At 40.2% G+C, this 26940-nt stretch overlaps 1 protein-coding gene across 1 annotated transcript; it reads left to right on the forward strand.

Annotated features, from left to right (window-relative positions):
- The first annotated feature begins 1338 nt into the window (after window positions 1-1338).
- On the forward strand, window positions 1339-2812 carry LOC101670857 (melanoma-associated antigen B16). Its single transcript, XM_045089219.1, is given in 2 exon segments — window positions 1339-1532; window positions 1535-2812. Coding segments are annotated over 2 exon segments (1005 nt in total). The 5' UTR covers window positions 1339-1372; the 3' UTR covers window positions 2380-2812.
- The last annotated feature ends 24128 nt before the right edge of the window (window positions 2813-26940 follow it).

Consider the following 26940-nt stretch of genomic DNA (forward strand, 5'->3'; position numbering starts at 1 on the left):
TATCTTCATCTAGATTTTAGCCACATTAACTACATGATAATGGGAATATGTTATTAAATGAGATTTTTAGATCATATTATGAATATGGAATTAAAATTAATCATTTGCGATCACTGTTTAATCAGTTAAATGTGCGTATATTTTATTTAGTGAGGGAGGAGTTCCAGGCTGAGGGAACCCCTGACTCCAGAATGGATGGAGTTCTAAGAGTTCCACACCACTGTCAGCAATGGGCAGTTCCAAAAGAACTATCAGCGGTTCTCTCGGATTCCAGCCTCTTAGGAGTCTGACTGTGGTGAGGATCTTTGTATATGGGGCACAACCTCGATTCTGAGCAGGGAGGAGTCCCTGGCCCTGAAGGGATTCCAACAACCTCACTAAGTGAGGTTAATTATCCTGGAATGTAAGGAACCCCACAGAACCTTACTCCTGCTCTCAGCCCTGGGAGGACCCGAACACAGCGGGGGGAGCAGACGAGGAGCAGAAGCGGAAGGAACGTCCTTTAACCTCTGGTTTCAAAGTTCGTCGCGAAGGCTGGTACTGAAAGGCGTGGCGTCTATGGGCAAAAGGAGAAGTCCTACGACTGGTCAAGTGAGGATATTGAATGAGGGAACCAACGATGCCAGAATAGAGGGACCCCCTTGAGTAAAGCCCTGTCTCTTTTCTCATCCCACAAAAACTCTGAAATAACTGTCAGACGGAGGCACCCATTGACTGGGGCCTCAGAATCCAACCGTGGTGAGGGCCGCGGTCTGAGGTGGGCACAAGTCAACAGAAGGAGAACTGAGTGAGGACTGAGGGGGCCCGTCCTCTGGAACAGAGGGGCCCTTTAGAGCTCTACTATCAGCCCTGGGTGGATCAAGGTGGAGCTGGGGTGGGGGAAGGGCATGCCTGGCAGTGCTTTCCCTTTACTTTTCCTCAGGAGTCTGAGTGTAGCCTCCAGTCAGCTGAGGAGGAATCCCAGCCTCTACCACAGTCAAGGTAAGATACTCGGTGAAGACTGAGGGAATATCCACTCCACACTGGCAGGAACTATACAGATCCCAAACCGTATCATCACCCCTGAGAGGTGTTAAGCCGGGGTATCTGGTAGCCTAACCCTACCTACCCTGTTGTCAGCTGTGGTAAGCTGTGTCAGCCCACTGCACCCTGAGGAGCCTTCTCACTCCTCCTGCAGCTTCTTACCATTCAGGAAAGGAGACACGTGAGGCTCTAGAGTACTGTTCTCAGGAAAAGATGGGTGGAGACACTCTTCTACGGTTGAGTTTACCAGATGAGGCCACTCACATCCTCCCTTTCTCCCCAGGTTGTGGTCCCCTAACATCCACCCTCTTGCCCACACTCCTCCCTGCTACCACTAACAGAAGTGAGCATGTCTCAGGGTCAGGAGATCCCAAGCTGCACAAAGGAACAACACTATGCCCTCAGCAAGAGCCAAGACCTGGAGGCTACACAGGTCTCTAAGGCTGTGGAGGAGACTTCCCCCTCCTCTGGTCCTCTGATGCCTGGCAACATGGAGGAAGCTCTGGCTGCTGGAATACCCAAGCTCCCCAGAGTGCCTACTCTTCTTATCCTCTCATCAGAGCCATCTCACCAGGCAAATCAGGTGAGGGCCCCAGCAGCCTAGAAAAGGATAATAGTTCTGCTTCTTCATCAAAGTCCCTGTCCGACATTGGGAATTTCCCCATAGACCCTCTAGATGAGAAGGTGACAATGCTGGTGCAGTTCCTGCTGCACAAGTATCAAATGAAAGAGCCCATCACAAGGGCAGATATGATTGATGTTATCCAAGAGTACAACGATGAGTTCCCTGAGATCCTCAAGAAAGCCTCTGAGCGCATGGAGCTGGTCTTTGGTGTTGATATGAATGAGGTAGACCTCACCAACCACAGTTATGTCCTTGTCAACAAATTGGGCCTCACTTATGTTGAGAGGCTTGGCGGTGAGGACAGCATGCCCAAGACCAGCCTCCTGATAATTGTCCTGGGTGTGAGCTTCATGAAGGGCAATTGTGCCACTGAGGAGGAGATCTGGGAAGTGCTGAATATGATGGACTTATATTCTGGGAGGAAGCACTTCATTTTTGGGGAGCCCAGGAAGTTCATCACCCAAGATTTGGTGCAAGAAGAGTACCTGGAGTACAGGCAGGTGGCCAATAGTCATCCTCCACACTACGAGTTCCTGTGGGGTCCCAGAGCCCATGCAGAGACCAGCAAGATGAAATTGCTGGAATTTCTGACAAAGATCCACGAGTCCGACCCCAGGTGCTTCCCATCCCAGTATGAGGAGGCTTTGCGAGATGAAGCAGAGAGGGCCTGAGCTAGATCCAGCAGCGCCCACTCTGCTGCTAGATCTCGCGGCTCCTCCCAGCCCTCTTAGTCCTCCCAACACTAGTGCTGGCAGGGGAAGATTCCTCACTTTGTCATTAAAATTAGCAAATGCAAAAAAATAAAATTAGCAATCAATCTTCTGAGTAGTGGGGGGCTGGGGTGTGGCTGTAGGGAACACAGTGTGTAACATCTCTGTGTCCCTTGGTTAATACGGAGGTTTATCTTCTTCATGGGGGCAGTTTGCCTTCAAACATTGTTCCCTTTAATACACCATTTTATTAGCTTTAGAATCTAAGTTTATGAATGACACTGGTCATATGTTTATTACTATTTATGAAATTTAAGAATACTAGTTTTGCTTGTTTGTAAAACATATCTGTAAAATGGACTGTTCTATTTTGTTGTCTGAAAAGGTCAATGATATTCCAACAGGCACTTTTTTTTGGAAATGTCAGTTCAGCAGTAAAATAGTTGGGGTCAAGAAAAAAAAAACCCTAAAGGTGGTCAAAAGATACCAAAACATGGTCAACTCTTAGCCTCTCCTAACCTTTTTAATCTGCCATTCTGTAAAATTAAATGACATATACCGGCACTGGCTTAGATTATTTAAGAATGTGAGAAATAAATCTTAATAAGTTATACCCCATGTATGCTGGCTTATTTATTCCCCAAATATTAATTCAGCATCTGCATTTTAGAAAGCACTGTGTTAGTGGGGATGCTAGGATAAATAAGACTTATTACTTGCCCATAGAATATTATATTTTAGGAGCAAGAATCATGTAAAGACAATAATGGTTGAGTATCCTTTAATACCAAAAAAAAAAAAAGAAAATAAAAAGGAATGAAGGAGTTGGTGGGGGTCCATATGAATGCAGTCAAATTATAAGCCCTTCAGTGGGAGGTAATTTTAAATTAAACTGTAGTACACTAGCTGAGGCTATGGGAGTGGTGAGCAGGGGTCAGACCCTCAAATGGTATGATTCAGAGTTGACAATGGAAGGAAAACTGTTCTCAGCGGCTACTTTGGTTGAGCAGATCCCACCTGGGACAAGAACGGAAGATAACCTGAATTCTTGTTCAACTGCAGTTGCACATGAACTATTATCCTTTTCTAGGATTGTTCAATGCACATGCACAAATTAGGTGTTTTATGAACATTATCTTCAAGGAGTTTATGAGAAATAAGGATGACATTTCCTTGAGGTGAGATACCCAAAAGCCACTGGGCTGGCACTCTGCCCCGGGCTCAGAGATGCAGAGCCTATACCATTCATTAAATGGGTTATGCAAACTCTAAGAGCTGGCAAACTCTAAGCGAGGAGGAGGTAAGTGAATGAAAATAGGGGCAGATTATTGGAAGGGCAACTGGGAGAGAAGGACCCATACAAATTCTAGGAGTATGGAGTTGCATTCAGTTGAGAAATACTCCCCCAAACCCAAATTAAATAATATATCCTCCACTGGGGAGGATTTACTAAGGTTTTCTTGTTAAGCAGCCATTTGGGCTGGTTGGGTGTGCCGTGTCCTAGAACACTGCATATTTTCTGACATCTGGGTTAACAAGTCCCAGAGAGGAAGGCACTAATGTCTGGGGTCCAAATCATCGTAGTAGTAACTGCCGATCATCAGAGACGCAACGCATACCACGCACCGTGCCAGCGGCTTGACATACAACACATACATTCTAATGGTCATTCATACAAGACCAGGCTGATTGAGCCCATTTCAGAGACAAGACCACGAGGCTTAGAAAGTTGTGAATGTGCACAGATCGCAGGCCTAGTATGTGACAGAGTTGGGATTATACCTCCTGATTGAATTCTTCCAGAGCCTATGCTATTCTTTCTACTCCTCCCAACCTGGGTATAAACCCCTCATTTTTTAAAGATTTTATTTATTTATTTGACAGAGAGTGAATGTGAGCATGTGAGCACGAACAGGGGGAGGGGCGGGCAGAGGGAGAGGGAGAAGCAGACTCGCTGCTGAGCAGGGAGCCCGACTCAGGGCTCGACCCCAGGACCGATCTGCCCTGGGATCACGACGTGAGCCTAAGGCAGATAGATGCTCAGCCAACTGAGACACTCAAGTGCCCCCCTGGGGACATTTCTCTTCTCCATAATGCTTCTTCAGGGGTAAAAAGAGGGACCTTGTAGCCAAAGTATGAAAAACAGATAAAATGAAGGAATGTGAAAACAAGAATCACACACAATTTGGGCATTGTCTGTGGGGTTCATTTACCCAGAGTGCTGCTGCCTCAACGCAGGGATCCTCGAGAGCTCCCTCTGCTCAGTAGCTGACACAGGTGTGCTGTCCCAAAAACCTTGCCATGTTAATGGTGCCCTTCCCCTGAGTTTTCCCCAGTCGCCCTCCTGTCCAGCTCTGGAAGCTGAGCTGCTGCCCAGCCCTTCACGGTGTCTTCCTCTGGACACTGCACCCTGCTTCCAGCAGAAGAGACAGTCCAGGATCACCTACCCTCCCCCTGACTCAGAGGATTCCATTTTCTGCAGGCATCTCCTGGCTGACTGTCACCATGGGATCCCTCTGCTACAACTCCTTCTCTTAAAAGATTTTTATTTTATTTTATTTTATTTTGTTTTATTTTATTTTATTTGAGCGAAACAGAGAGAGCATTAGTTGGGGGTGGGTGGGCAGGAGGAGCCAAGCAGGAGGGAGAGGGAAGGGGAAAGAATCTCAAGCGGACTCTGCTGCGCGTGGAGCACCGATGCGGGGCTCGATCTCACCACATGAGATCATGACCTGAGCTAAAACCAGAAGTCGGCTGCTTAACTGACTGAGCCACCCAGGCGCTGCAACCTCTTTTCTTTAAAGAGTGAAGCCTAGGTACGTGGTCATTCCCTGATGGGCGGAGTCTAAGTGGGCACAGAACATACTATGAACTAAGAGAAGTTTTTGAAACCACCCCGATGTCTCCAGTAGGACTTTAATGGGATATCCTCTTTGGGACTAGCCACTGAAAAGATATACCAGTGAGTAAGCATACCTACGTGGTCAAATACCAAAACTTCCCTCTTAAGAGATAGAGGCGGCAAGACTGTGGAAATCACGGTATAAGCAAATATCTATAAAACCCGAGTCTAAATTTCTATAATCCTGGAAGTCCTAGGAAGCAGGAAGAATGGAGATGCCAAGGATTAGTTCTTTGGCCTAACATGCTATACTGATCAAAAAAAGAAAAAAATAACTCACCATCCTTACATTATCTCTAGCTCGTGTACTTTCCCCAGAAGAAAGTCCTGGTTTTCACTGTGCCTGATAGCACTGTACCATGTTGAGGCACACTTGCACTCAGGTGGTGTACAGCAGACACCCTAAAGTTAAGATAGTGACCATGCAGCAAAAAGAACGAGGTAATTCTCACCCGCTGAAATGACAGAGGGGTTTGCAAAGGGCAGTGCAGAAATGCGCTACTCAGCGAAGAAGGGTGAACCTTTCCTGCAGGGATTTACAGCGTTCTTTTAAAAATCAGATGTGATCCTGTACTTGAAAGCACGCTCAAAAAATGTGGCCAACTGCAAGGTGAAGAACACGCCTCACAGAAATTACTCCAGGAAACAAAGAGGGTTATTGTCCTAACAAACTATAAAAATAGCACCTATTATGTAACAATTAAGGGAAGGGACTGCAAGTGCTCATGCACATCCTTTCTTGGCGGCTTTCCTGGGTTCGCAGGAAAGCTACATTCCCAGTCCATTTGCAGTTAAGAAGGTCAGGCAGGGATGCCTGGTGATCTTAGGTTGTAAGTTTTTAGTCTTCTCACAATTAAGTATGGTGTTAGCTGTAGATTTTTCATTAATATTCATCATTCAATTGAAGTTCCTTTCTCTTCCTAGTTCTCTGAGTGTTTTTATTGTGAAAGGGTGTTGAATTTTGTGAGACTGTTAAGCCTCTGCCTTTAGCTCAGGTTATGATCCCGGGTTCCTGGGATCAAGTCCCCTGGGCTCCTAGGTCATCAGGGAGCCTGTTTCTCCCTCTGCCTGCCACTACCCCTGCTTATGCTCTTTTTCCCTCTGACAAATAATTTAAAAAAAAAAAAAAAGGATCATGTGACTACTCTTGCCAGAAGCAGTATTCGTCATTTCTGGGGCCAATTCATTTGAGATCCAGAATGCTACCTCCACTTTCTTTCATATACTCAGTAAAAAGATGGAGAGCTCGTGGTGAGACACGGAACTACAAGACAGAAGCAGCCTACGTCTCTGTGTCACCAGTTAGCAAAGATGCACATCAAATTTTATGTGCACAAGAAATAAACTTTTGTTAAGTCATTCCGATTTTATGTTTTATGTTTTGCATCAGCTAGCAGTTATTTTATCTAGCTAATAAACAGGTACTATTTATGTTCTTAAGCCTATTTAAAAATTTTAATGACAAAGCTAATAATAGTGCATACATTCTCTTGTTGCAAGTATTTCTAACAACATACATAAATCTAGCCCTTCCCTTTAGCATGCTCCTCTAAAACTCAGCTTTTTCCACAGAGGTAACTACACTAAAAAAAAAAAAAATATGGTGTCTGTTATTTTAAAGGTAATTTTAAGCTTTTTAGTACATAGATGTGCTATAAAAATATACTGTGATTTTTTAACAGACTGAGTAGTGATGTACATACTCGTCTTCCACTTGCCTTTGTCACTTAATAAAATGAATGTAGCATCATTCTATGACAACACATAAAAATGCACCTCGTTATTTTAACTACTCCCTAGGACTTTAAAGTATATATGTTCCATAATTAATTTAACTATTTTCCTCCTGATGGATGTAAAGTAGTTCCCATTAGTTTCTATGGTTAATGAAACTGAATCAACATCTTTAGACATTAGTTCTTGGGCAAATGTGCAGAGGAAAGACGTAGCAAACCGAAATTGGAATAAAGTAGAGAAGGTATGAAAAGTGTACATTTTTGTAAATATTGCCAAAATAGCATCCTACATATCTACCCATTAATATTTCACAAATGAATGTGTGTAAATAACTTACATTCTCTTACTTTTTTAAATCCTTTAACTTTTGGTCAAACTTATGAAAAAATAATGTCTCACAGTTATATTAATTCGTATGTCCCTATTTTCTCATCAAGTTGAGCAGAAAATGAACTTAATCTCTTGCTCATATGAAGCTACATTTTTGCAGCCAGGTTCTGAGTCACAGGATTCCTCTGAACAAGCCTTGAAATTCTGATGTCAACAGGATATTTTCCTTTTACATTGAGGAGCAAAGATGTGGTCAGAATAACGAGGCACCAGAGATTTGAGCCAGACAGGACCTGCTCAGGCCATGAGGGACATGAAGATGGCAGAGGAGAGCAATTTCCAGAGTCCTTGAGAAAGACCACAAGCAAAATCTGGTCCAAAGAGCATACAACAGACTGGGAGTTGCAGATCTGAAAGTTCAGCATCATGTGGAGAAGTGACCATAAGGGGAGAAGGTGGTGGATCAGGGGGTGGGGAGGGGAGGGGCATGCAAAGACACTTACGTAAGTAGACATGGAAAATTCCTGAGTGTCTTCTACCAGCTGGGATTTGTCAAGTGATCAACATGGGCAGGTCTAAGGATCAAAGAGCCCAAAACTTAGACATCCCACCCTACCTTTTAATCCTCTCTACATATCATCAGGCAGGGTATAGCTGTTTCCTCTGCATCATCTAGTGATTCATTGATGGATTCTAGTAGAGCAACATTTCCTGATGACCCTGGGGGTTCCAGTGTATCCCTGTCAATGTACCTGGGCTGGAAGCTATCTTTATGTTTCCTGAAGACAGTGGTTTCCTACCTTGTAATATGGTTGACCCCTCCACTGAGGTTGGGGCTATGTGAATGGGCAGAGTTAGTGAATGATGACGCACAGTGGAGACGGGCCGGGGTACCATGAGGACATGGGAATTCTCAAGTTTGGTGAGCAGTTTTAACACTTTGTGTTTCTTCTATGGCAGCCAAAGGCCCTATTAGGGATTATTTTGAACCAGTGAATGTTACCTCTGGTGTTTTGATTAAGCTGATTGTTTGGTGATTCATTCATTCATCCATCCATCCATCCATCCATCCAGCAAGTACTTACTGCATATATGTTGAGGGCAAACACTAACTCAAACAAAAAGAAATAGCAAGGTACCTACTTAGGCTATGGATGCAAGGATGGTAAAGAGGAGACAGATTTAAGTTTCAGGAGGGTAAGGACTATGTGAAAGGATAGGGGGAGTCTATAATGACTCAGTTCTAAACGTCGGCTGACCAGGTACAACTTGTTCTTAGCTGAGACTGATGATAAATTTTGAGGAGGAAGAGCTGGCGGTGATTTCAGTTAGAGGTAGAGATGAGGAAGGTGGTTAAGTCAGTATGGGTCAGGCAGATGGTAAGGTTTTGCCAGCTGTCCAGGTGGAGATGTCCAGTGAGCAGAAGAAAACATGGGTTTTGCTATCAGGAGAGGGTCCCAGGCTACAAAGCAGGTATGATTGCCTCAGAACTTATGTGAGGCCATATGGGGGAGGAAAGTCAAGTGTTGTATATACAGTGGCCTATATTGTTTCCTCCCCTGCCAACACTATTGGAAGCCAAAATTACACAAAACTTAATAAATCCAGAGAAAAATGTAAAAGGAGAAAGTCCCTTTTCATAAATCTACTACTTAGAGAAAGTTTCCCTATGTCCTTAAGCTCTCTTTTCTTTTTTTTTAAGCTCTCTTTTCTAAAAAGAAAAGTATCTAAGTATCTAAATACTTAGATACTCATAAATCTCATAAATCTACTACTTAGGGAAAGTTGCCCTATGTCCTTAAGCTCTCTTTTCTTTTTTTTTTTTAAGCTCTCTTTTCTAAAAAGAAAAGTATCTAAGTATCTAAGAAAAGATGTATGCTTTTCTTAAGCATGTATCTGTGCCTTTGTCCTTATATCACGTATGCCTGTGTATTTGTAGCTAATAGTATACATGAAGGTGTAGATCATGACTTTTCAACCTTAAATCTGCTCTTTTGGTCCCTTTCATGACCCTACTCTTGACAACCTTGGTTCAAGGCTGAGATTACACACACAAGACATAGACACTTATCTGCTCTAACGAATGTGTCTGTTCTGGACAGCTAGCAACTCTGCAGTAACTCCAGTTTCTAATGACATATAGAGCAACGAGCTCGAGGCAATCTTGTGTCCAGGTCCTGGAGGTGCAAACTTCATGACACATTCTTTATCTAATTGGGGGACAGTGATTGTCAAAATTTTAGACACATGACTGCTTATTCTAGCTGAAGCTTTCCCCAGAAATCTGATCCATGAACATAAGGAAGGCTGAGCAGTCTGGGTAAAATGGGGACTGCAAGCCCAGAGGCCTGTCCACTCAGCTCCTTCTTCCCCCTGGAGGGCGGTGTACCCTGACATCCAAAGAACTCTTGGGTGCCCTTCAAACACTGCTGGAGAAGCTGAATGCTTCATGACCCTGCCTCAGACATGGACTTCATCTAGGGCTGAAAGCCAGCCTGAACACACAAAACATACTCTCTTTGTGATTTTGCCCTGCCTTCTGTAGTGACTTTATCAGGACACCCTAAAGGTCCTATATTTGGCTTTTTTCAGTAAGTTATAAAAATTTAGGAGCTGTAACTATATTTCAACCACAGTAATTGGCAATTAAATCAGTTAAGTCAACACTAGCTGAAAACCATATCTCAATAAATAAAGACTTGGTCTCTCTAGAGGTTTGGCTGATGGAAGATCAAAAGGGGAGGATTCAGAATTAAAGAAAGAAAATAATTCAATAAAGTTTATTTTTGGCCATAGTTCCAAGTTGTGAACAGGTAACCACCATTAACGACATGTAACTTCCGACCTGTATAATGAGACTGTCGACGACTGCCTCTCCCGTGGGAACTAAAATTCTGCAAGACAGCAAGTCAATGACAGTTCCAGGCTTCTGAAACTCAGCCAATCAGTGATGCGCCCAACTCTGAAAGTCAGCCAATCAGTGACAGCCTCACATTCCAGACGACATCCAATTAGGGGCCATGCTTCTGAAAGTCAGCCTATAGGTAGCAGCAGCCTTACTCTAGCGACCACAGGAACACCCTCAATGTCTGTCGGTCTCTAAGCTCTCTGCTCCTGAATGTTAGCCAATCCTTGAACCCCCCAACATAGCCAAACCCCATGGAGGGTCACCTGTGACTTTGTTCAGAAAGACTGCGCCTTACAAGTACAGTTTTCCCTTCAGCCAAACGGGGAGTTCACCTTTTTTGGATCAAACAGTGAGTTCGAGTTGTTCTTAGTTCACAAGGTCAAAACTCTTCTGACCTTCATTCAACCTCTGTTTACAGACTTGGTTCATGACAGGCACGCTGACTAATGTGGCAGAGAGAGGTGCAAATTCAGCCTTTTCAGTTCTTGCAATGCTTGTTCATATCAGTTTTTATTTGTGTATGTTGGAACCCCAAAATGCCCAACACAAATGTAAATGTTGTGACAAATTTTAGAATAGCCAGATATAAATGTTCTTAAAATGAGCATTACTTATGAACAGGAAAAGAAAATCTGACTTGAAGTGGTTAATTATTATGGAATTTGTCAAGATTATAATTTGAACATTTGACATTTATTAAATGAGGAATAAGTCCCTTCAAAGCCTATTGTGCAGTATGCAACTCTTCATTCAATATAGAAAATGATGGAAAGCCAGATATAAACTGGTATATGCTAAGAGCTGAGCATGGGAGATGCAGGATTTCCTCCACTCGTACCAAAGACAGTGAAAAAAAATAATGCTTTTTTTTTTTTTTGTTCAAGAGACATCCAGATTAAAAAGACTAATCACAGAAGTTGTAATGGCCTTCCATGCTGCACGGCATCATCAATATTTCACCTCAAGTTAGAAACAAATTTCTAGGTGCTAGAACAGAATCTACTTCAATAATAAAAAATATAATAGCTCCATTTACTATTACAGAGATTATCAAAGATCGAAATGCCTCACCTTTTTTACAGCATAGCCACAGATGCATGTAATGGCGATTACAGAATACATTTTTCCCTAGACTTGTGAAACTTCTGTCATGAAAAAAGGCTTCCTTATAAGGCCATTATTGTGAATAAAGTCATTTGAAAATGTGACTTCGGAAACAACAGCAATTTTTTGCAGAGACTTCTTCTTCTTTTTTTTTTTTTAATTTAGGGGTTAATTACAGTAGTTAAAGTTGATGAAAAACGTGTATGATTCTATAGTAGATGTTGATTGTACTGTCCATTTTCTGCATAATGCCACTCAAACAGCATCTGGTGTCCTTTTTATTGAAATTGAAGAAGAAGAAAAAAAAAAAGAAATTGAAGAGGGGGGTGCCTGGGTGGCTCAGTTGGTTAAGAAGCTGAGTCTTGATTTCGGCTCAGAGCACGATCTCAGGGTCATGAGATAGATCCCCCTGTGGGTCTCTGCACTGAGCACAGCATCTGCTTGAGATTCTTCCTCGGTGTCCCTCTACCCTTGCCCCTGCTTGAGCTCTCTAAATAAACAAATAAATACTTTTAAAAAGAAAGTGAAGGGATAGTTAAAGAATTATTCTTTTTTTTTTTTAAAGATTTTGTTTATTTATTTATTTGACAGAGATCACAAGTAGGCAGAGAGGCAGGCAGAGAGAGAGGAGGAAGCAGGCTCCCTGCCGAGCATAGAGCCCGATGTGGGGCTCGATCCCAGGACTCTGGGATCATGACCTGAGCCGAAGGCAGAGGCTTTAACCCACTGAGCCACCCAGGCACCCCTTAAAGAATTATTCTTGTTTCAACATTTATATTCTTTGAACTGAGTCATTAAAGTTATTAAATCACCAAGAATTGGGGGGATTTTGTTAGCATTCAGAAGCCTTCTATTTTCATTCAAAAATCCACTGGCTTTCTTTAACAAATGCAGTTGAAAGACTCTTCAGTTTATTTGAAGCACTGATATCACATTTTAATTTTGAAGAAAAGGTCCCCTCCAAAACTCCTGCTGACTTTTTAAATAAGCCCCTGAGCAAAGTCTGCTTATTTCATGATCATAGCTTTCAATATTCTTCTAGCAAGAGGACTATGTACACTGAAAGAACAAACAGTATTATTAAAATATTCGATTGATTAAAGGAATTTGTTGAGTTCATTAGAAAAAGAATTGATGAAAAATGCCCCGCTTTATGTGTCAAGGCTGTTCTTAAAATGAACATTACTTATGAACAGAAGAAAATCTGACTTGAAGTGGTTAATTATGATGGAATTTGGCAAGATTATAATTCGAAATGGATTTCATCACATGAAAAATTTGATTTAGTAACACGGATGCTCCTGAATATTATTCCAGCAAGAGAACAAGAAGAAGAGAACAACATTTGTTAACAACACTCTTTTTTGTCAGGGGAGGACACTTTCTTTTTTTTCAAAAGATTTTGTTTACTTTTTGAGAGAATGAGCGAGCAGGAGCAGAGGGGAGCAGCAGAGGGAGAGGAAGAAGCAGACTCCCTGCTGTGCAGGGAGCCCGACGTGAGGCTAGATCCCAGGACGCGGGGATCATGACCTGAACTGAAGGCAAACGCTTAACTGACTGAGCCTCCCACCCCTGTGGAATGACTTTTTTTTTTTTTAAGTTAAGAGATCTGACACAATCCTGAAGAATGGAAAAGTGAAAGATGCCACGAAAGATGGTATTACATGATTCTATAAAGGTAATTTAAAAAGCAGTTCTCGGGATTATTAACCGTGCTGGTCCATGTTTAGTATACCAACTCATAATGTTACTATTGAGCATATGTTCTCATTAATGAATTTTCAAAGGATAAAATAATGAAATAAGTAAAAGGTGACCACTGTAAGTTATGCTTAAAGTAAATGGAAGACAGACAAGCAAATTCCATAAAATGAGAAACTTAGAGATAAATCATCAGGGGAATGTAGCTAAAGAGAGAGGTATCTAATTTTGGTGTTTCCTCAAAATATCTTTGTTGAAGTCTTAACCCCAGTACCTCAGAATACAACTGTATTTGGAGAAAGGGTCTTTAAAGAGTCAGTTAAGTTAAAGTGAAATCATTAGAGTGGGCCCTAATTCACTTTAACAGGTGTCCTTATAAGAAGTGATTAGGACTCCTACCCACAGAGAACACAATTGGAGGACACAGGGAAAAGAATGCCATCCACAAACCAAAGATAGAAGTCTAAGAAGAAACCAACCCTTGCTGATACTTTGATCTTAGACTTCTAGCTTCTGGAATTGTAAGAAAATAAATTTCTGTTGTTTAAGCAGCCCAGTTTGTGGCACTTTGTTATGGTTGCCCTAGCAAATAAAGACAAATTAAATAATTCAAATTTAGCTAGGTGCCCTGCATTCTTGGTTGCTAAATCTTGCAGCTCCAGGTAAGGGAAAACTAGATGTCAACTTGCCCACACTGTACCCACCCTCAAGAGTCGCAAGAAAGCCCGCATGGATGATGAACAAGAGATGGCTTCCAGTGCTCACTAATGTCCCAGAACAAATGATTCTCATCTCCCACACACGGATACAGAAATATGAGGAGAAAAGTACAAGAGAGCCAACCTAAAAGTTGATCTCACTCATGAATGTGGATGCCAAACTCTTAGACATGATCAAAATTTACTTTATCTGCACCATATAAAAAGAACAATATACTTGGGGCAAGCTAACTGATCATTAGAAAGTCAGTTAATGTAAATGACTGCTTTCTGGTAAAAGAAAATTCATACATTTGATTTAATAAAAAAACAGCACTTGATAAATCTGAACATACATTCAGGATTTTAAGAAAAGGAAAAATCCTCTTGGCATCCTAGTAACAGAAGGGAGTTCTTTAACTTGTTAAAGATGATCAGTATTTGGTGAAATTCTGAAAGATTTTCATTTGAGATAATGATGCTCTACATGGCAATTCAACACTGTATCGCAGATCCCACCTCCACAATAAAGCAGATAGTATAAACAAAATATATTGAAGTTATACAGGATGAAATAAAATTGTCATCAGTCATAAATGATATGATTATGTATGTGAATAATCCAACATAATCTAAGGAAAATATATGACAAATAATAAAAGTTTTCTGGTTATTCATTACTCATAACAAAATCAACCGTATTTCTACCTATCAGGAAAAAAAGCTGAAATGTAAAATTAAGACATGCAATCTGCAAGAGAATTCAGAATGCTGAGTTATCTTGGAATGCATTTACCACAACATGTATATGACCTTTACAAAGAACTTTTGTAGCCTTAATGAGGGAAATTTAAAAGACTTAAACAAATGGGAAGATAAGCTTTGTCAAGAATTAAAAAGCATAGTAACAATCTCATTACATGATCCCCCTCCTGCATTTATTATATATTTTAATTCTCACAACCTCATAGGAGATGGGTTAGGTGTTACTGCCTTAAACTTCTAGAAACTGTGGGTCTGTAAATTCAAATAATTTACCCAAGGTCACACAGTAAGTAGCAAGGCCAGAACTTGAATACACATTTCTCTTTGTCCAGTCCCTGGTTTTTGCACAATATCACTGGAGTAGACTCGCTAGTGTCCTGCCAACATATCCTTAGACATCTCTTACCAACTGCGTGTGTCCCTTGCCAGGCTTCTGTGTGCTTTGCGGCTGGGGTGTTCGTTCACACATTTAACCCTCGAAGGATAATCCCTGGGCATTGGAGTTGGCTGGCTCACACAGAGAGTCAGAAATGTCTAGCAATTTCATATTCCTTCCAATTTTATATTCCTTCCTCTAAAACCCCAGATAATCCATGGCTTCCTTCCCAGTACAGAGAATTGGAACTGGAAAAGGAATTTTACATTCCCTCATGCAGTCCCAGAATGGTCCACAGCTAATGACAGAACAGCTCCTTTGCTTTAAAGCCAAAACACTTATGAGGTGTTCTTTATGCTCCAGAGCTCCCTGTAGGATTAAGTTAAATCTCAGATCTCACCTGAAATGATACACTTACTTGTCTTCTTCCCCTTTTCTGTCCTGCCTCCTTCACTTCCTTAACAGTTTCTCCTGGAAGCAAATCCTTCACAAAATACTTGCATCTGCAACCTTGGTTTATCTGGGAGAATGTGACGTACGAAACCCACACTGGGAGATAGATTTACTTCAGATTCACAGTTTAGATAGTAAGCTCCGAATCAAGAGAATATGCTTATTATATGAGCTTTGTAAACTATATTATGAAATTGGAATTGGAAGTAATAATGTTAAATTATTACTCAGTTAGAGTATTAATAGAATATTTACATAATTCTTTTAGTGATCTCTGCTAAGTAATTGTATCTACTTGGCTTTCACTTTTCTCTTTTGCTAAATGAAAGGATGGGATCCAATATTCGATAGGCTAGTGGACCCCAAAAGGAGGTGGTTATGTCCCCCTTGAAACCTTGAAACAAAACCCCTTGAAACAAAAAAATGATCTGGCCCTAAGTATCCATGGTGCTGAGATTGAGAAACCCTGATCGAAGCTTGGATGTGTCTCTAAAATTCAGCTATTAACCCTATCTTTGTCTACAGTATGTCAGATCATGATTTCAATGTAATCTCTGCATCTTACTTATAGGAGAAATGACTGAACCCAGTCAGATCGCTTGGTGCCCACCAGTTAGTTACTGGTCTGTTTATGAGCGACTGATGGTCATTTAGGGTAGACTACTTCTGCGTGGACACATAGCCTTTAAAACCGAACATTCAGTGACCTGCTTGCAACTCTAGAACATACTCCTTTAAAAATGAGGAACAGAGAATAGAGATTACCTAGGGAAAGCAAATACAATGGTAATTTCTTTAACGTAAAGTGGCATGGGCAAATTAAAGCCTGTCACGTGCCATTTTATGACACACAATAATCGTAGACAGTTTAATTAAAAAGCTATATGAACAGTATGCACTTTTGACTTTTTATCTTAATCTTGGTAACCAAGAGAAACTAATTTAATACTCTTAATTTACTGTTCTTAATAGAGCAGGTTTCCAATCACAGTTGCCATGTTACCGTTTTATAGACCAGTGAACACATTAAAAGTAGCTGTAATTAGAAGTTCGTTTGTTATATTTACCAAAAAACTTCCTACTTCTATTTTATTTTTTTGACTTAACACATATTGTGGTCACTGTGAAGTGCCCACGTTAAAGTGCCATTAGAATAGCCAGAATTAAATGAAGTAATACTATACTACCTATTTCTGTATTTTATCCTTTTTAAAGTTTAATTGCTTTATAATGAAGCATAACATAGAGCTAAATATGGGTGCAAATAAAGAAGTATCAGAATTCCATGAGGGAATTAATTCCACAAAACTATATACAGAATTTCTTTCTATGAAACCATCATCCTGGATAAAATAGAGAAACGTATGGAAAGACAAACTATTTTGGATTAATAACAAGAAAAATGAGATACAAGACATAAAGCTGGATTCCAAAGACAGACACTTGGTTATGCAGTCTTTACTCTTGTTTCCAGGTTCAGAAAAGGAACATAAATAAAATAAAATAGGCCTGGAGGGCTGTGAAATGATTCCATGTAGGATGGATCAGGTTAAGAAACTGCTTCACTCAAACCCGGCCCAGCAATGATATAACAAGCTTTCAAGGGGGACAAATGGAAAATCCCTCACTGATCCTGTGTTCAATATCAGAACATTGAAGCTTTTGGAAATTAAGACTAGGATATCATGTTTTATGTATCCTTCTCAATGTGCTACTTGATATTTTATCATCATATTTCTTTATAATCAGCAGGGTTTTGAAAACTACACCTTGAAGATCGGGAACTGGAAATGCAGAGGTAAGTTTACACAAGGCAGAAAGACGTAATGTGGTCTGTGCTGTGGTCTGAATGTTGCTGCCTATGTTGAAATCCTAATGTGCACAGGATGGTATTAGGAGGTGGAGACTTTGAGAGCTAATTAGGCCATGAGGGTGGAACCCTTGTGAATGGGATTAGTGTTTACAAAAGAGACCCCAGCAAGGTCCCTGGCCTATTCCACCAAGTGAGGATACAACCTGAAGTCTGTAGCCTGGGCCCTCGCCCTCACCATGCTGGCACAGTTCCAACCTCTGGAACTGTGAGAAATGAACTGTGTGGTATTTTGTGATAGCTGCCCAAACAGACAAAGAAGCAGTACTCAAGCTATATTTTTTTCTTCATATTTCCCATAACCCATGGGAAAAATAGTCTACAAACTCTCAAAAACAATACCGAGTGCATTGATATGTATGTATGGCCATACCTTCACTACTTAAGATCATTTCTGAATGAAAATACATGTATTTTAACTAAATTGTTAGGTAACATTTTTTTTTTAATATAAGGGGAAAAAGGTACATCTATTTATAGAGTACATCAAGCCTGGAGATGTAAAAAAGCATATAGACCATAATCAAGGACACCTTCACTCTTTAATAAAATAATGCCATCTGTGTTTCTAGACTTTATGTATACTGATAGAGAACAATATCTAAGAAGTATCATTAGGGGGAAAGAAAATTGCAAAACAATTCTGTACTACTATATTATTACATTTGTAGAACAGTCAAATACAACAGTCAAATATACGTGCATACACAATGAACTCATAATAAACTTCTACAGTGGTAGGCATGAGAGAGGGGGCTGAAGAGATCATTCTAACCATATGTTTCTCAGTTTTACAGTGTGTAAATGGGTAAGAGCACCACTTCAGATCAGTAACAAATCATCTGCCGACACTTCACAACTGGTCCTAATGCTCCAATCACTTTGAGTATAAGGGTGGAATGGTTTCCTGTAAAGGGTCCTGGTTTCATGTGACGTGGTCCTGGGCTAACTGTCAGAGACCTTGGTTCTAATCCTCCCTCTGGCACAAACTACCTTGGTGACCCTGAGCTAATCACCATTCCCCTACACTCCAGCCTCCCCATTCATAAAATAACGTCTAAGGTCTTGTCCTGCTTTACTATTTCAATTATTTGTCAACTGATCAGAAGACAGGTGTTAGAGAGGAGAAGGGAGTCGGGGGAAATTGGAAGGGGAGGTGAACCATGAGAGACTATGGACTCTGAAAAACAACTGAGGGGTTTGAAGGGGGGCGGTGGGAGGTAGGGGTACCAGGTGGTGGGTATTGGAGAGGGCACGGATTGCATGGAGCACTGGGTGTGGTGCAAAAATAATGAATACTGTTATGCTGAAAATAAATAAATTAATTTAATTAAAAAAAAAAAAAGCGTGCACCAACCCACAGGACCGATGTTGGCTCTTCATCAGCACTACCGGTAAAGCAGTTTCCAGTGAGACATGGACAAGGTCATGCGAACAGTATTTATCACAAGGCCACATTACAGCTGAAAATAGGACTAATGAACCCTTTTTCTGAGTTATTTTTGCTTTCTTATCAATGATGTTCCCAGGCCAGCATTATTACCATACCTGGTGAATGAGAAGATTGATGAGAATCTAACTGCTCAAGTGCTCCTTCTTGACAAGATCCAACCCAGGACAAGTGTCCATAATCTCCCTCGGGAATATGAAGCACAAGCCCAGATAGATAAACAGCTCCTCTAAAATCCCCATTACTGATATTCCGTGTGGGTAAGTTCTCATTTGCTGCAGTCTACAAAATAAACCTGACTTTGACTAGAGGTATGTTTCTAGCTGTCTTTGACTACCGAAACACAACACATAAACAACAGCAAAAGATTTAATCTAGATCTTTGAAAATGGTCTTGTCTATATTCTCAAATTATCATCCCATTCCTCACACCTCCATCATTTAATTATCTTGTCCTTTCTTTCTTTCACTGGTAACCTTAACATATCCACAAACTGCAGTAAATTATATTCAGAAACATTACTTAGAGCCTTTAAAAGATTTGTGTTAGTTATTTACTGCTGTATAACAAATTACCCCAATTCAAGTGACTTAAAGCAACAAACATTTATTATCTCACAGTGTCTGTGGGTCAGGAATCTGAAAGTGGCTTAGCTGGGTAGTCCTGGCTGGTTCAGAGTCTGTCATGAGATCCTGAATTCTTCCTGCAACATCACGGAGACCTACATAAACTGATTAATGTAAATTAGTGTCTTGGAAATCTATTTTCCTATTGACAGGTGTCCCACTGAATAATTATAATCCCCTCCCAGGCATTTTAGTATGTATTGTTCCTAAATATAGTATCATATGTAGGCCTCCTAATAACCCTGTGAATCCATTTTTCAGATGAAGAAACTGAGGCTTAGACAAGTATCTTGCCCCTCCTCCAGGGGGAGGTAGAATCAGGATATGAGAACAACCCCAGATGGAGCTTTCTGTAAAAGATCAGAACTTCTAGAGAAAATGCATTTTTAAAAAATTTTTAAAAGATTTTATTTATTTATTTGACAGAGACCACAAGCAGGCAGAGTGGCAGGCAGAGAGAGAGAGAGGAGGAAGCAGGCTCCTTGCCGTGCAGACAGCCCGACACGGGACTCGATCCCAGGACCCTGAGATCATGACCGGAGCTGAAGGCAGAGGCTCCAACCCACTGAGCCACCCAGGTGCCCCGAAAATACATTTTTAAAAATAAAGAAGGAGAGAAAGAAATAGGAATGTTTATTAATTAGGTCCTTACTGGATAACATGAATGTTCACATGCATTATCCACACTTAATCAAGTCTATTCTCTTATGTCATCAAGTCTGTTTACAATCGCTAGTCCAAAAATCTCTCCCTCTTGGTAGAAGTGACATTTGAAAGATTTCTCATGTCACCAGGGCTGCCAAAATTCTCTCATCCATGAGTAAGCACAGAGGTCCAAAGGGGAAGCCATTATATTTAGTCTTGGTATCTTTTGGTTCTCTTTTCTACGCTCTTTTCTTTCTGAGTAATTTTCTACCTCATTTCTTGTCTTTCTATTGAACAGAGAAAGAACAAATATATGTTATGCCTGTTGATAAAATGACTGCAGCATGAAGTTGGAAATGTTTTATTTCTTCTTTGCTTTAGCATTTTGAGGCATTTATTTCTGTGTGTATTCAGAAGAGAGCAAGAAAAGGACTCAGGGAAAGGTACATGAAGTAGGATCTAAGACTTTAAATATTTATGTGAGAAGGAAGATTAAACTGGACTTAATTTCACATAGTTTTTTCAACACTGAAAGGCATAGATATCATAGAAGGAAGAATCACTGGTAATGCAGTTGGTATAAAACTATACTAAAGGTGGGTCACACTCAGTGTTTGGCTCTCAATACACTTTTAAATATATGTCAAGTGAAACTAGATACATTTTCTTTGATCACATCATTAAATATTAAGCTGACAGTGTAGTGGAAATAATTCAAGATTTGGAGTCAGAAATAAATAATTTCAGGTTCTAGTTTTACCATAAGTAGTTCTATAGCTTTGGAAAATCTGTCTATGACTCAGTTTCTCTGTAAAATGGGAGTAATGATAATGCCTATTTTTCCTGGTTGTGTTAATTGTTAGAACTAATGTAGAAAATTTGCCTAGCACAGGGTAAAGCTCAGGAAGTGGGCTTTAATCAATCCTAGATTACATTTTTTTTATTGGCTTAGAGAAAATGTGCTATTTTAGGAGTGCTATGAAGAAAATGTTCTTGGGCACCTGGGTGGCTAAGTCAGTTAAGCATCTGCCTGCAGCTCCTGGGGTCCTGGGATCGAGTCCCACATCTGGTTCCCTGCTCAGTGGGGAGTCTGCTTCTCCCTCTGCAATTCCCCCTGCCCATGCTCTCTCACATGTACACGTTCTCTGTCAAATAAATAAATAAAATCTTTTAAAAAGAGAGAGAAATGTTTCCTCACTTTTTCCTAGTATTTAAGTCCTTAGATCTCTAATACTTGGACCTCCACCTGCTCTTAGGTCAGTTTACCTTCACCTGGTAAGTGGTGAAACCCAAAGCTGCTTTGAGCAAAGAATGCGTCTGCTTTCTTCATATGTGTGAAGTTTCCAGATGTTAAGTGGGCTCGCTTCAACTATGTTTCCACGAATTTCAGATTTTTATTTTCTCAAGTGTGAGCCAGACTTTCAAAATGACATCCCATTTAAAAATACTAAGATAGTCACTTTAGGTAGCTGGATAAAATGGATATATGTGTGTTTGTGCTTCCAATCCTTGCTGAATATAAAGACGATATACATGAAAAATCCTTTTAAACTTTACAGATAGACACTTTTATTTGCACACAGCCAGAAAAACACCCCATAAGAATATGTAACTACTTCTTAATCAGCTTTTGAAAGTCTTTTGTAGAAACAGCTGCCAAAAATAAATGATATGTTGATAGATCTTTAGAGACTAATATTTTTATTACTGCATGTGCTCAATAGTGAATCATAAGGAAATGGAAAGATAAACATTCCACTGCTCGCAACACTTATGAAAGACTGATTATTGCAAGTCAATAGAGACTAGTTTGTTTTAGCAGTAGGAAACTATAAAGTCTGGCTTGTTTGAAGGTACAAAATTTGAGAAACTTTAAAGGAATGTGTTCTGCCAGTTGTCAGTAAGAATTCTTCATTCTATGGGGACTCAGCGAAAGTTCCACACAGACTTATTCTAAACTCTTTGCTTATTAGGTCTAAAAGACCCTTTTTACAAGGTATACTTTTTGGCTTTTCCCCAATCCCACTTCTTTGGTCTTTCGCTGCAGTTTTGGAACTTGAAATGTACATTATAGTCAGCCCACCTCTCTTTCTTCCTACAAACCAGTGTTGAGAGTACATTTTACCAGGGAGTTAACCCAGAAACATTCACACTTCCTAAACCTTTATTACCCAAGATTCAAACTAGCCTGAAAACTCGTACTCCTGATGGTTCAGCACAATGTTGCTGTGAATTTACTCCTTATATCCTCCTGCATTCTCTGTGGTTATAAGGTATCCCTCTGTTTATTTCTATAATGATAGTGTAATTCAGACTAGTCACTTTGAATCAGAAATTTGGATCGTAGACTTTGGATCTCAGATTTTAGTCTGAGTCTTGCACCCAAGAGCAGGAGGTGACATTGGAATTACCTATAGTGGATCAATCATGATGAATGAAATGAAGGCACACAGTACAAATGAGGTCAAAATTTAAAAATAATAAAAATTGATAAGCTGGACTTCATTAAAATGGAAAAAAAAAAAAAAACGCTTCTGCTCTGCCAAAGACAATATCAAGATCATTAGAAGAGAAGCCACAGACTGGGAAAAGATTTTTGCAAAAGATACATATGATGAAAGACTATTATTACCCCTTGGGGTACCTGGGTGGCTCAGCCATTAAGCATCTGCCTTTGGCTCAGGTCATGATCCCAGAGTCCTGGGACCAAGTCCTGCATCAGGCTCCCTGCTCAGCGGGGAATCTGCTTCTCCCTCTGCCTGCTGCTCCCTCTGCTTGTGTGCTCATGTGTGTGTGCTCTCTCTGACAAATACATAGAATCTTTAAAAACAGACTGTTACCCCTAATTACAAAGACTTCTTAACAGTCACCAATAAGAAAACAAACAACCTGATTAAAAAATAAGCCAAAAACCTTAACAGACACCTCAGCAAAAGAGATCCACAGACCAGGGCACCTGAATGGCTCAGATGGTTAAGCTTCTGCCTTTGGCTCAGGTCATGGTCCCAGAATCCTGGGATCGAGCCCCACATTGGGCTCCCTGCTCAGCGGGAAGCCTGCTTCTCCCTCTGCCCATCTGTCTCTCATGAATAAATAAATAAAATCTTAAAAAATATCCACAGACCACAAATAAGTATATGAGAAGATGTTCCATACTACCATGTGTCATTAGCGAAATACAAATGAAAACAACAGTGAGATCTCACTGCACACTTATTAAAATTGCCAAAGTCCAGAACATTAACAACAGCAAATGCTGGTGAGGTTGTTCTGCATGATTTACCTTCCTCTCAATTTTATTATAAACCTAAAATTGCTCTAAAAAAACAAAGTCCTAAAAAAGAATAATGCAAAAGAACCTGCAAGAGAACATTCCTGCTAGTCCTTAATATTTGTTATATTTGTTGGAATGGAAATTTCTTGAAGATCTTATTCACAAATGTATCATCCACATTCCAACACCATAGCTGGCATTTAAGAGGGACTGAAGTGAATGGAAATTCTCAATCCAAACCAAATTCCTCTTCTAGATAGAAAAAACAGACCAAAGTTCATGGAAATCTCAGTGCAAATCTAACTGCTATTTTGGTACCAGAGCTGGCCAGGTGTTCAGGCTGAGCCTCTTGCCAAACACAACCTAAACTGCCAGATGAAATATAAAAAGTAACTTCCTTAAAAACATCGCCAAGCTGATAAAATAGCAAGGAATGATCAGGCCAAATTTAAGTGAAGGCCAGAACGAGATAACTAACCAAAGCGTGGAAGCCAATTTGGCCCTGAGGGTATTTACTGAATTTGACTTTGAGTTTTCAGAATCTTGGTTTAGGATACAAAGAGCAAAGTGCCAGAGGCTGCAAACTAACAGGAATCTTGCCTCTCACAAACCTGGTAGCACAAGGGCTACACCTTTAGACTGAGTGAAAACCGGGGTAAAAACTGCTCCTACCGTACCTGCCCTCAGGAACTGCAAGGAAAGCAGCTTCCTAGATGAACAGAAGAAGGCTTCTAACCCTCTCATATATTCAGGAAGGAAGGACCCTAAGTTAACACACACTTCTCCAGAGGACAGTAAAAAGGAACACTTCCAAACTGAGTATCAGGCTACCAGAACCCCGATACAGAAACCCGAGGAGAAAAGTACAAGAAGGCCAACTTATAGGTCAGTCTCGATGATGAACATACATGCCAAAATAGACATGGCAATACTCTCCTTAATCTGCAATATATAGAAAGAATACACATGGAGCAAGTGAATTTACTATTAGAAAGTCAGCTGATGTAAATTACTAGAGTACCATAAGATGGAAAATTCAGTCTTTTTTTAAAATTTTTTTAAAGATTTTATTTATTTATTTGACAGACAGAGATCATAAGTAGGCAGAGAGGCAGGCAGAGAGAGAGGGGGAAGCAGGCTCCCTGCTGAGCAGAGAGCCCGATCGGGACTTGATCCCAGGACGCTGAGATCATGACCTGAACCAAAGGCAGAGGCTTTAACCCACTGAGCCACCCAGGCACCCCTCATAGAGTCATTTTAATAAAGGAAAGCATTTGATCAAATTTAACATATATGCAGGGGGAAAAATGGGAAGATACTTGATACATTTTTAAGGGATAGATCTCATGTTAAGTATTCTTTTACCCCATAAAATTAAAACAAAAGAAAAACTTCCTGTTAGCAACCTAGGAGTAGAAAGGAAATTCTTTAATCTGCTGAACAGTGATACTTTGAAAGATTTTCTTTTGAAATGATGATGCTCTACATAGTGGCTCACACTGCATTGCTGAGCTCTCACTGTCACAATAAAGCCTGAAGGTAAGAAATTTAAGAAAACCAACAAATGAATAGATATGCATTTTTGTTTATTAAAAAATTCAATATTGCCAATATATCAATTCAACCAAAATTGCTTTATAGAGTCAAGGGAATTGCAGTCAAAATTCCAAAAGCATTTTTGCAGAATAGGAGAAGTTGATTTTAAAATTTATATGGAAAGACACCTGGGTTGCTCAGCAGGCAGAAAGCCTGCTTTTCCCTCTCTCACTTCCCCTGCTCCTCTCTCACTGTCTCTCTCTGTCAAATAAATAAATAAAATCTTAAAAAAATAAAAAAATAAATAAAATTTACATGGTGGCAGGGAAGGAGTTAGGATGGCAGAGGAGCAGGGGGCCCCTAAGCTTATTTTGTCCCTAGAACACAGCTAGATAGTTATCAAACCATTCTCAACCCCAAGAAATCAATCGGAGGACTGAGAGAACAAAAATTTCAAGTCTACAAGCAGAAAAGTGACCACCTTTTGGAAGGTAGGAGGTGTGGAGTTGACAGTGTGGTCTGAGGATCTCCAAGGTTGCAAAAAGAACAGGTGGCACCAACGTGCTGCTCTGTTCCCAGGCATAGATGCAGGGAAGACAGCCGAAAGCAGTGGGCCTTGCTGCCAACCTGGGCATACCCAAATATATAAATCAACTAAAATTTATATGGAAAAAATGTAAGGAAAGTCCAAACAAGGTGCAGAAATTGCTTGATTAGATATTGAGACTTATTACAAAGCTATGATGATTAAGAATGTGTGGAATTAGTGCATGGATAGAAAGTAGACCAATAGAACAGAATAGAGAACACAGAAGCAGACCAAGTCATATATGGTCATTTAGTATATGAAAAAAAAAAAAAAAGGTGGGGGGGGCGGAGAATGAGGAATATTTGCTAACCAGCCAAGAAGAATGGACTCCTCAAGAATATTGCCGGCTTAATTTGGAATCCATGGATTAAGATATTAACATTAGAAAAAGACATGGATATCCTTTCTCACTACTCCTATTCAACATTGTTCCATAAACTGTAGCTAGTTCAATTAGGCAAGCAAAAGAAATACAACTATACTCTTTAGAAAAAAATAAAAATATCTCTTTTTGCAAGTGACATGACTGTTTACATATAAAACATTAAAAATGAAACAACACAACTTTTGGAACTATCAGCAAACTTAGCAAGGTCTCAGAAACAAGGTCGGTGTACAATAGCCAATTTCTTTCTTACACACCGGCAATAAAACAATTTTATTTTTACATTAAGAAATGGGTAGCAGCAGCAAAAAATGAATTTCTTGAGTATAAATCTAACAAAATATGCATAGGATCTCTATGTGAAAACTGCAAAGTACTGATGAAAGAAACAAAAGGTGATACAAATAATTAGAGAAACAATCCATCCTCATGGACTGGAAGAGTTAATATAGTTAAGAAGTCCTTGTTCTAACACAATCTAGAGATTTAATGCAATCCCAATAAAAATATCAGTAAGTTTCTCCTACAAAAAGAAATCCAAAAACTGATTCTGAAATTTAAAGGAGAAGGTAAAAGAACTAGGGTAAACAAAACAATTCTGAAAATTAAGAACATAGCTAGAGGACTCCCAATTTATGATACAGTATAAAGCTACCATAATCAAGGCAAGTATTACTGGCAAAAGCACAGACCTCCGAATCATTTCCAGGTACCAAAATATATTAATTTTTAATTTAAGTATAACAAGTTACTGCAAACTTAACAGCTTAAAATGCCATCCATTTATTAGCTCATGGTCTGCTGGTCAGAAGTCCAGGTGTTGTATGGCTGGGTTCCCTGCTCACAATCTCATGACTCTAAAATCAAGATGCTGGTCAGGCTGTGTTCTTATCTAGGGCACAGGATAATCTTCTCAGCTTATCAGATTGTGGTATAATTCAGTTTCTTGCAGTTTAAGACTGAGTCTCCATTTCTTTGCTGGCTGGCGGCCATTCTCAGCTCCTAGAGACTGCCTACATTCCTTGCCAGTGTCTCCCCTCCATCTTCAAAGACAACAATGGAGAATCTCCCTTACATTAAATCCCTCTCACGTTTTGAATCTTGTTTACCAGGAAGAGCCCCATTCCTTTTAAAGGGATCAATTGATTAGGTCAGACCCATTTATGAACTGAATTGTGCCCCCCCATTCATATGTTGAAGCTCTAACTCCTAATGTGACTTATTTGCAGATA

Source organism: Mustela putorius, unplaced genomic scaffold, assembly GCF_011764305.1.
Source record: "Mustela putorius furo isolate JIRA1106 unplaced genomic scaffold, ASM1176430v1.1 tig00003836_pilon_pilon_pilon, whole genome shotgun sequence".
NCBI classification, from domain to species: domain Eukaryota; kingdom Metazoa; phylum Chordata; class Mammalia; order Carnivora; family Mustelidae; genus Mustela; species Mustela putorius.